Source organism: Cupressus sempervirens, chromosome 3 (assembly GCF_028749045.1).
Source record: "Cupressus sempervirens isolate cs-2001-9-10 chromosome 3, ASM2874904v1, whole genome shotgun sequence".
In the NCBI taxonomy this organism is placed as follows: Eukaryota; Viridiplantae; Streptophyta; class Pinopsida; order Cupressales; family Cupressaceae; genus Cupressus; species Cupressus sempervirens.
The window spans coordinates 635891915-635903630 of NC_143120.1; the positions used below are offsets into that span (position 1 = coordinate 635891915).

At 35.9% G+C, this 11716-nt stretch overlaps 1 protein-coding gene across 2 annotated transcripts in view; it reads right to left on the bottom strand.

Moving 5' to 3' along the window:
* The window catches only part of LOC149568286 (endonuclease 4-like), a 46794-nt gene extending 35379 nt beyond the window's left edge, over positions 1-11415 (bottom strand). Inside the window, exons 1-6 of one of the 2 annotated variants that reach the window (XM_089821265.1) lie at positions 11026-11412; positions 8746-8926; positions 8307-8411; positions 8076-8131; positions 7846-7929; positions 5860-5952 (exon numbers count right to left, since the gene is read on the bottom strand). In XM_089821265.1, the coding sequence (XP_089677391.1) occupies positions 5860-5952; positions 7846-7929; positions 8076-8131; positions 8307-8411; positions 8746-8926; positions 11026-11142 (636 nt within the window). In that variant the 5' untranslated portion in view covers positions 11143-11412. Of the gene's footprint in view, positions 1-5859; positions 5953-7845; positions 7930-8075; positions 8132-8306; positions 8412-8745; positions 8927-11025 lie in introns of both variants that reach the window. The other variant, XM_089821266.1, reaches the window with a different exon arrangement.
* Between the last annotated feature and the right edge of the window lie 301 nt (positions 11416-11716).

Below are 11716 nucleotides of genomic sequence, written 5' to 3' on the forward strand. Positions count from 1 at the left end.
GGTATTACAATGAATAAATAACAACTGATAAATAGAAGTGATAGAAATAATATGCAGCAATACATACTAATCCGGAAATGATTCTAAAACCATACCAGCAAAGTCTGATTTATTCCAAAATAGTACCAATACAGATGTGCTTCAAACAAGATGGATGCCAGCTGAAAATGGGATCCAAGTGAGCTGCTGTAATAAACGCTAGGCTGAACCAAAGTGGCCGCCTTCCCTAAAAATCCATTGCCTGCAAAGTAAAATTGCAATACTAGAAACTGATCCACTGCCTTGATCAAACAATATGCATAGGAACGTTCAAATCTAATCTTGTTGAGGGCTACGTCCCAACAAATTTTCTCTCAGCACTAGGGTTTGCGTCCCAGGTGAGGAATGCTCTTCCAGAGCAATGGCATCCAAAATAGGATGATAAAATGATAAAAGATACTCCTCTTTAAGTTGCTTTCTCCTTATATCCCCTCTCCAAGGAAATTCGAACCCTAAAGTGGATTGCATTTGAACTTTATAATATAACATTATTTTCCTAATAAAAGCATCCAAATAGAAGGAAATCATTACATTATTAATGACAAATAGCTCCAAGCATCAAATAAGTCCCAGCAAGTGATAATCAAATACTAGAGACTGAGCTCTTTCCAACAAGCTATCACACATTGGCAAATCGATCCAAATGGAGCCAGAAAACTCTTTATTACTCCAAAATGGCTAAACACTTAGCCTTATTTAAATTATTAAAATGCTAACTTAGGAGAATATTTAAATATATTAAAATATTTTCCAAGTAGCCAAGGAACAACCCAAACACCTCTAAAACATGAAACTGAGTTTGTCACCTACCTGTGACTGACGCCGGACAACCTGGGCCAATTGGCAGTCACACCCTCAAATCTAGGGATACTCCTAAAATATAGGGAACACACCCAAATCTCTTGAAATTGAGACCAAAGGGTCATCTCATAGAATCTCCACTCTGGAAATGTCACCACCTCCTAAAAGGTAGGAATCTCCTCCTACATTCAAGGAACTGCCTCCTAAAATCAAGGAATTGCTCTCGACTGATCTACTACTGCCTGTAATACCAAATCCGGATGTTGAAAACCCTGACCGAGTCCCTGATCACCACTGCCAACCTACGAGACTCCATAATAGGCTAACTCTCATGTCACTGCTAGACAGAGCTAAAAAGGGGACATGACAGCTAGACAAACCATGCAACAAGCAGAAAATTATGCAGCTCCTTGTGGCATTTTTAGAGAAAGCAAGAGACCACAGCGATTTTCAGCATTAATGTGCACATCGTTGAGTCAAAGCCTTCTAGCTTTTAGGAAGCATCCAATCAGAAAGTTTGGAGAAATGCTATGTTAGAAGAATATCAATGTATCATCAAGAATGATGTTTGGGATGTTGTACCAAGGCCTAAAGAAAAATCAGTTGTGTATTCCAGGTGCTTTTTCAAGATCAACCATGAAGCTGATGGATATATTGAGAAGTGCAAAGCAAGATATGTGGCAATAGGTTTCTCTCAAAAGGAGGGAATAAATTATGAGACATTTACTCATGTAGCTTGTTAGACATCCATTAGGACTATTATTGTTATTGCATCAGTTAAAGGCTGGAAGCTACATCAAATGGATTTAAACACTGCATTTCTTAATGGTGCAGTTGAAGAAGTGTTCATTGGAAGCTAGTTGAAGAAGTGTTCATTGGAAGCTACATCAAATGGATTTAAACACTGCATTTCTTAAGGGTGCAATTAAAGAAGTGTTCATTGAACAGCTAGATGGTTTTGTAATTCATGAGCAGTCTCATTTTTGCATTGAAGAAGACATTGTATGGCCCTGAGCAAGCACCTTGTGTATGGCATGAAAGAATTGATCAATACTTGACAAGCTTGGGATTCTCCAAGAATGATGCAGATTCGGATCTTTAATTTAAGATGGTTAATGATAAAGTCTTAAGTTTGTTCTTTACGGATAATTTATTTCGTACTGGAGTAGATATTCTCATTGTCAAATGCAAGAAAGTTTTAACATTTGAGTTTGAGATTAAAGATCTTGGATTCATGCATTACTTTCTAGGATTGGAAGTGTGGCAAAGACCCAGTAAAGTTATTCTTGTAGACACCTAAATTTGATTACACTATTTTAGTAATCCTATTTAGTTATCTAAAAAGGGCATTATTAATTAAATTTCTATTTAATTAATCCTTTGTCATCCCCTAGTTGATTAAGTTAATTAATCATCTATAGTCCTAATTGATAAATCAAATAATCTATTATTTATCAATTAAATCCTATTCTTCTATCTAATTCCAAAAATCCCCATTTATTAAATAAATCTATTTGATAAATGAAATCCTCAAATTCAAAAACCCCTAACCTATCTCTAATCCTCCATTTAGCCTAATCCACCCCATCCACCCATACTAACCAAGCTTAGCCACTAACTCACCCACCCTCATTAATGCCATCCACTTGCACATCTCTAACATCCCTAATCTAATCCTAAACCCAAGCCTAATCCACCCCCTAATGTTGTCACATTCCTTAAACAAGTTTAAGACTTTCCTAATCCAAACCAAAGTCTCCCCTCAAAAAAACCCAACCACTAAGTCATGAGTGCTCTTACAAAACATAAAGACTCTTACAAGCCCACTCATGACTCTTACACCCATCTTCCACACTCTTCCCTCTTCCACACTCATTCCTCTTACATCCCTCTTACATACTCAACCCCACTCATCATGCCCTTAACCAACCCTTAACCCTACCTTCTCACAATCATCCTCCTTGTGACAAGTGTCACCTTCCCATTGGTGCTAAACAAGCACAATCCATGTGCTCCCCTTTGAGTGCATCTTAGCCCTCCTTAAGCCTTCATCCATCCTTGCATCTAAGCCCTCCATCCCTCTACCCCTTAGCCTATAAATTGAATCCCATCCCAAGCCATTTCATCAACAATCTTTGAGCTAAAGTTACCATGCTATTTTGAGAACCAAAGCCATCAATATTACCCTTATAATGCCAAATTGAGAGCTCACAAAGCTACCAATTTGCCATTACCCATCTCCATTGAAGCAACTTTTGAGCATCTTGAGCATACATCCACAGCAAAAGGACACATCTACAGAATCAAGAAAGCATGGATTGTTTTCTCTTGTGAGGTTTGCACTTCTTGTTTGCTTTCTTTGTCTAAGCATATATGTGAATTTAGTTTTTGGTTTGTGAATGTTTACTTTATTTGTTAATGTTCTTTGCACACTGATTTTGGTTCTACAATTCTTAGTCAAGGGAGATACTTGATAGATATCTTAAAGAGGTTTGGGATGTTGGATTGCAAAGTCTTAGTCTACTCTCATGGAGACAAATTTGAAGAAAATGAGAGTTGTTGCAGCTAACTTTGATTTGGTAAATCCCACCATATACAAACAGCTAATTGGATCTTTGATGTATCTAACGAATACTAGACCATATATATGTTATACAATGAGTGCTCTTAGTTCATGTGTGAACCAAGACAAATTCTTCTAGTTGCAGCCAAGCATACCTTGGGATATTTGCATGACACAGTTGGATATGGTTTGAGATTTACTTCAAATTTAGATCTGAATTTACAAGGTTATTTTGATTCTGATTGGGTTAGGAGTGTAATTGATATGAAAGTCACTTCTAGATGTTGCTTTAGTTTGGGGTTCACCATGATTTCCTAGTATAGCAGAAAGTAGACCTTTGTGTCTCAAAGCACTGCAGAAGCTGAATACATTGCAGCATGTGTAGCAGCTTGAGAAGTAGTGCAACTTCAGAAGCTTCTTGTAGGTTTAGTTGGTTAGGCACTAGAGCCAATTGTGATTCATTGTGATAATCAAAGTTGTGTGAAGCTTTCTGCGAATCCAGTGTTTCATGATAGAACAAAACATGTGGAGATCAGATATCATTACATCAGAGATATGGTGATGAGGAAAGATATTCAACTCAAGTATATTTGCATAGATGAACAGACACTTGACATTCTCACCAAGCCTTTTTTTGAGGTGAAATATGTACTCTTTCAAGACACGCTTGGGGTTGTGGAGAATGTTGCTCTTGCTAAGAGGGAGTCTCAGCATTAGTAATACTTACTATGTACTAAAATGCATACTTCTCAAAAGACAGAGAAATATGAGGTGAAAGCCCTTAAGAGATGTTGCTCTTACTATATGCTAAAATGCATATTTCTATGAGACAAAGGAATATGAGGTGAAATCCCTTGAGAGATGTTACTCTTACGATATGCTAAAATGCATATTTCTATGAGTCAAAGGAATATGAGGTGAAATCCCTTGAGAGATGTTACTCTTCCCACACATGAGAGTAGCCATGGTGGACATCATGTTGACAGACTCTGTGACGACATCATGCTGAGTGATTTCGTGATGGGCACTTGTTGGAATAGCCATTGTGTACGTCATGTTGACTGAGTCCATGACGTCATCACGATGAGAGATTCTGTAATAAAAATCTTTTCCACAAATGGGTGTAGCCATTGTGGAGTCATATTGAGAGAATCCATGACATGGATATTTGGAAAAATAATTCCCTAGCTAAGAAGAAGTGTTGAAGATGTAGCTGCAGGATATATCTTTCGCTGCAAAATACAAGTAAATAAATGACTGATGTGGCAGCCTCTGTTATGTGTTTTTGATTCCTATTAAGTTGGTGTTGTTTCCACTAAGACAGACGACCAAATTTCCTTTCATCGTCAGCAGTATCCTTGTTTCAACGGGCACTTGAAGACAATGAAGAGGCTTCTTCTTGGTAACAGCAGTTTCTTCTGTTGTTTCAGTGGACTCTTCATGTATCATGGCAGACTCTTAATTGGTAAGACAATGAAGAATCCACCTCTTCAGATGGAAGTTATATTCATTATTTTGCATGGCATTTTCATCTCGGAAGTTACCATTTTTTATGTTCCTTGCTGAGGTGATCGACCGTAGCATTCATTATTATTAGCAGAGTCATAGGTGTGAATAATATATATTGCTGGTTCAGTATTCTTGTTTAGAGCATTCTTTGTATCAGGGTAGAATTTTCTTAAACATTTGCAGATTGAGAGGATTCAAAATCAGACTACTGTTTATCATTAATAAAGTAATCTGTGTGGCTGTGTCTTTCCCCCCTCAAGTCGGAGGGTTTTCCCAGGGTAACAACTGTTTGTTGTGTTATTTATTTTTGTACTGTGCTGTGTACTTCATTTCTGCTATAAAATCAACACAATGTAGTGCTCAGATATCTTCCATAAGGTATCATGATTGATAGATTCTCATTGCATCTGCTTCTATCATCATTGGAAGATTATTTAGTCTGTGTCTTATTAGATAATTGATATCCCCTTTGTTAGTGGTGTTCTCCTACCTGACCAATGGATAAGGATGTTGAATAAGTTTCAAGGCATCTCTTAAAGAAGATATTGTTGTAGTTTCCACTTGTTTTGGCAAAGCAAAATTAGATGCATGGCTTCCATAAAGGCAGGTAATGCTTCTGTTATTTTTACTAGTTACTATCCTATAACTTAATCACTTAATCTACATGAAAATAAGTGTTGCTTTTTTTCTGGAAGAAATATGAAAAATTCTCTAAACCTAATATTGTTACAATAATTGATTAATTTTTCAGCATAAGGAACCTCATCATTATTACATGAAAAAATTCTCAACCTACTGAAAAACTAAGAAGACCAGAAGACGAAATAAAATGATTTTGGTAAGTTTGGTTTTATGTGGATTCTTCTATTTCTGTGGAAAGAATGTATTTGAATGCCAATTGAGAGGAAAATAGAAAAATGAGAGTAGAGACTAGGTAATCCACATACACTTAAGTTTGCCTGAATTCCTTGTATCATAAGAGTGAGGTTAGAGTCATAAAAGTCTTTGACTGCTGTCTCAATTATCATATTATCCCATACCTGTTGGTATAACAAAAGCCAAAAAAGTTTATCAAAAAAAATGTCAATGTCAAATAGCTATCTTTTTCTTTAATAAAACTTCTATTTTACAATCAGTCAATCCAAATTAATCTTGGATTCAGCCAAATTTGGTGATTCTGTAAAACAAACAAGCTGTTACAGTGCATTGGGACTTTCATGGAAATGTTATGATTTGTTTGTGTTGAATAAAAGGAAAGGAACATGTACTACACAACTAGAAACTAAAGTCAAAATTATACAAGCATCAAAAGAAAGGTAACGTGTTCAGTCCTGCTTGAAATGAGATTGCATCCTTCATATTTTGTTTTGTCACTTTATTAGAAAGAAGTGAAAATGTCCACAGTTAGTCAAAGTAGTCACTGGATATGTAAAAGATAAATAACTTGCAGATAGTTTACAGAGTGTCTCAATAAATCATGTTAAAAAGTTGAAATAAAATGAAAGACGAGATAAAAATATTTCAACTAACATCCACAATATAGTATCAATGCAACAATCATAGAGATCTACAGCATCAGAAGTTGCAGTATGCAAGCCCGAGATGTCTAGATGCGGTGTGCATTGTTCGTGTGTGCATATAAAATGAACAATCATGTATCATCCACAACTGGGAATCTCCTGAAATTTTAGAAGCCTTTTGGCACCTTTAAAAGTTAACTTGTTTCTTGTTCAAATTTGTTTCAATTGATTGATTAAGACATCTAAATGTTATTTCTGGAAATTCATATGTTGTCAATCCAATTTTCATGTTTTATGTATCAGATACACAAATTCAATAAAAGAGGATAAAAATGCAAAATAAATGCTTAACTGTTTCAATATTTCCTAGTCCACTCAATGTCCAATGAAAATGCTATAGTCCCATGGACATCATTATTTGACTTCCTGATTACATCAGATTTGACCCCAACGAATCCTCAAACCAGAGGCCCAACTGATAAACTTAAGCCAATCCAATGCATTAAAATATTGATTGTTTCTCCTTTGCAATGGTGAATAGGATCCAATTCTGAAAAAAGAAATTCCTGTACTTGTGCTTGCACCAGTTGGCTTGCAAGCAAATAGCCTGAAGCTTCAGCCAGGAGAAAGGAAACTTGCTTATTGCAGATTGCATTGGCTTTATCTTCATCTTGTTTTGGTTTTTTTTTTCAGATTCACAATGCAATGAATTAGGGTTATAGTAAAGGACATAATTCATTTCTACTTTCATAAAGGTGAAGAGCAGTAAGTGATGAATGCATCTAGATAAGAATTTAACAAGTGATGAAATGTAACTGGCCTAAGTATCATTTCTACCAAAATGGGAACGTCTTTGTTTAAGTCACCTGTTCAGAACAAAGTGAATAGGTTTTGAGAGACCAACAGGACAGGTCTGATGTGAAGAGGCCAAACCATTTACCGGAAAGCAGAATGAATTAAAATAGAAAATGTTTAAACTAGTACGTTTACACAGACAGGGACAGTAGCAAACTAGAGACAAAACACATACCTTTCATAATACTTCGCCATTCCATGTTGACTTTACTGTATGACCTTTCATCCATAGGAATTCAATCTTATTATGTATGTTTCCTATATCTAAATTTACAACATGGTACGGTCACCAATATTGCCAGGATTGATGATGTCAACATACCCCAATCAAAGGTCCAACCTAGTAAAACACGGAGCATCACGTTGAAAAGAAAAACTTATGACAAGATGTCAAGAATAAACAGATAGTCCTACATACATTAATTTTTTTTTTTTAAATCTGAGTGAAAAATGAACTAGCTGCAGTTTTCCGTTTTTTCTCTGATCATCCTTAGATTCATTTATCCTTCTAATTCTCCCCACAACTAAATAGATTCTGCAACAAGCTTCTATACTTACATGATGCAAATTAGCCTTTCGCCGATACCAGTGTACAATTATTGTGTTTCCTCCTAAATCTCCAGTAAATCCGACATGCAGGGGCTGCAAAATTATTAGTTGCAGTTTTTCTGTTAATTTTCATAAATGGTTTCCTAGATGTAAAAAGATATTTAGAATACCACTGAGATCCTTGGGCAATGATCTCCCATTTCTTAGGAGCTAAAACAATTGGATAGTCCGAACAAGACCTGATGAATGTCTCCCATGAAGTGAGACAGAAAAAGCAATGATTCTGTCAAATTATCTGTGGAATTCAGGGATATCTATAAGTTTCCAAACTAGACATCTCCTGAATAAACATTTCCGTTTTAACACAAGCTGCCAATAAATACATTATTAAGATAATTAAGAAGCATCATTGACTATAAAAAGTAGAAAAGATCTGAGAAGCTAGAACAATTCCTAATGAAGAAACATACATTTCTCATCAGACACAGAGCCATATGTTGCAAGCTGATAAGTGTAGTTATTGATGGCTCCTGCCACACACATGTCTCTTTCTCCCTGTGCATTATGACAGTCCCCTGTACCATAAGTAATAGTGGCATTCAATTAATAGTGTGGCAATAATGAATGTCAAAGCATCACAATTTCTTGGTGAGACGGTGAATCAATCAACATAATCAGAAATTAGGATGATATTTCTCCTTATGATCTCAAGTGCAGAAACGCTCTACTTCTAGTTTGATGATGACAATATATAACATGATGATAAGTTACTTTAATTTTCTGAATATACTTTAAGTACTAAGAATCACATTACATATTGAGATTAAAACAATGATTTTATGTATTTGTACTTGATCACTATATGCTATTGATAGTAGTACATAGACACTTGTTGGAAAAGGTACTTACGAGAATAGTCATAGTTACACCTGAAATCCGGTGTATCAATGTAGTGCAAAGGGCTGGTCCAGTGGTATTTGTGCCAAAACTTAATCTCGTCAGGCCATGAGCAGAGGGATGCAAGATCACCCTCTGCATAGTCTGGAAGCAGTTGGTGCACTGCATCTGCTGCTGTTTTACTTAGAAGGGCCTGTATTTACATAATATGATATACAATGAGGACAAAGTTTCAGCTTTTAAAAACAGGAAATAGACAAATATAGCACTAGATAGAAGCATTGTAGCAGACCATAACCCCTACAAATATGTGGCAGTGTAACTCAGTTTAATGAAGCATGATCGTTTCAGACCTAAGAAAACCCTACAAGCATTTAAACATAGCCAGACGAGATTTTAGCCCAATCTTACCTCGTGCCAATTAAACATAGCCATAACCTCACCCATAATTAAGTAAGAAAAAATATATCTTTTAAAGATTGAAAAATAGGAAGAACAGAAAAGAAAACTTATCTTAGAAATTATGAATAGGACTAAAGCTTCAAAAGTTAAAAGAAAACTTCCATTGTGCAATGGTGGAATGGCAAGATGGGGCACTTAACTGCAAATAGAACCAAGAAAGAGGTTCAACGCCAATCAGTAGCCCTTGGTGTGTAGTAATGTTTGTGGAGCAACCCAGATCGTGAGTGTTCTAACATTGATGAGGAATTTTTTTTAAATGTTGCAAAAAAATTCAGGACAGTCATGGGGACAAAGCAGATTGGATGGAAGAAAGCTTACTATATCAAAGAGCATGGTGAAAAACATAGTTAGCCACAGCTATTAAGGAAAAAGCAAGGTCGTTGCTTGTCAATTGGACAATTGAGGTGGCAGACCGAGAGCCAGCTATAGCTATGGATGTGTAGGAAGATAAAACTTGGATGTTCTATAGTAAGGACTGAGTGGTGGAAGTGAAGTGGCAGTTTATCATAGAGTGTGCAGTAGGTATATCTATACAAACAGTTTGAAAGCTATTTAAGGAAGCAAAAAACAGCAAGATGGCTAGCTTCTTCGTCCAGATCCATATTGGAATATCTGAGATTGAAAGTTGTCCACAGATAATTTAGCCATGTGGTTCTTGTCCATTAAACTGCTAGATTTCATAGATATCAGTAGAAATTTAAAAGCTTTTAAACATTCAATCACATGGGTTTGTGTCTTGCAATAGTGTGTTCTAGTGACATTATTATTATTAATTAATGATGCCCGTCATTTAAATGTACCGAAAGTAAAATCAGAGGGTTATCCTTTGTAAAAGCACAGAAACAAGATAAACTTCAGCCATTGACTCAATTACAAGAATAAAAGGCCTCGAGGAGAACTTCCTCAAGTGAATGTAATATTTTTATTTTTATTTTTAATTTTTTTATATCGGTGAATATATAACTTTAATTATTTGTCTGGGTTATTAAAAAGAAAAAAACATCCTGAGAGCGATGGTCAGTGGAAGTGCAGATTACAGTCTGTTAAGACGCTAGATGACATTCGTACAAGAGAGAATTTGATACGCTTAAATTCAACGTACTTTTACTAACAGTTACAGTGCCTGGTTTGGCCATCATGTCTAACTAAGCTGATATTCTAGATTTTTGGCAATAGTATATTGTAAGTATTCTACAAATGCATTTGCATTTATAAACATTGACCTTTCGACATTGATCTCGTAGATTTTTCGATTCCCAAATTATAAAGTCAACAACCCCTTCCACATGAGTAGCCATTCCTTCTCATGAGCTTGAGTAGCCCACTAGGCTATCATTTTGGAAGGATTAACTTGGGATGCTATATTTAATTCCAAGCCATCCTGTAACCGTTTACCTGTGACTATCTCTTGATATCTGGAAAAGTCCATTTGTGACTTATTGGTTAAAGCCGTACAATTGAAACTAGCCAAATGAATCGTCAAATAGAATACACGATTGTCGTGCTCGATAAGAGGAACTGCTCCGACCCAGGAATTATAGCTCAAGCATACTCAATTTTTAAAACTGTATTTGATTCACTTATCTTCACAAACTGGTGGAAAATCGGTTCTCAATCTACTAACCTCAATAAAAATCTTGCACTTTTGGTTGTACTGCACGGCTAAGAAACAAGGTTGTGACCTAATTGGGCACAGTGATCATTTAAAACTTAAGGAAAACGGATCAATTCTTACCCCATGCCACTAAAAAGCAAGTCCATAACCTCATACAAGATGTAGAAAGAAAAAAGGGTCCGAGAAATGCACTTGTAAAAGAAAAGGGTTCTCACCTCAGCAATCTTGCATGTGGCATAATGTCCATCTTTTCCCCAACACAGTGCACCAGGAAGAGCCAAAGCCACAGAAATCGCTACACTCCACATTAAAAAGGGCCCAAACGTGTCCATCTTATTGCAATTTCCTCCGTTTAAAAGACGATAACTGGCGATTTACAGTACTCTCCGTGGGCTTTAGATGTGTAGTGTAGAATAGGGAGAACAGGCGCTTTACATTGCGTCAACTAATGGAATTGTCTGGTAGATCAAATTTGGATGCTATTCATTTGAAAATAGTGACAGGAAGGTAAAAGCAGGTAGTTTCAGTTGAAAAGGATAAGTTGTCAGACTTCTCGAAAAGAGACAATGCGTACTGACAAAATAGACAGATAGGAAGTGGCCAATTTTCAATTACTTCGAAATTGTAGATTTGTAGAGGGTTAGATTGTATCTCATTCAATTCAAGATTTAGATGTTTTGATTAGAGCACCAAGGGTAAGACTGAATCTTTTCATTTAATAGTAAAGAAATAGAAATATATATATTTGTGTCAATTTGCGTTCAAAACTTGAATTATTAATGTGGATTGACAAATCAAAAGTATATTGAGTTTATTATCGTTTTAAATGTTATCAAGTAAATAGAAAGGGTGATATAATATGGAAAGAATATTCTTGCACTTGAAGTACTTTATAGGGTCCATATC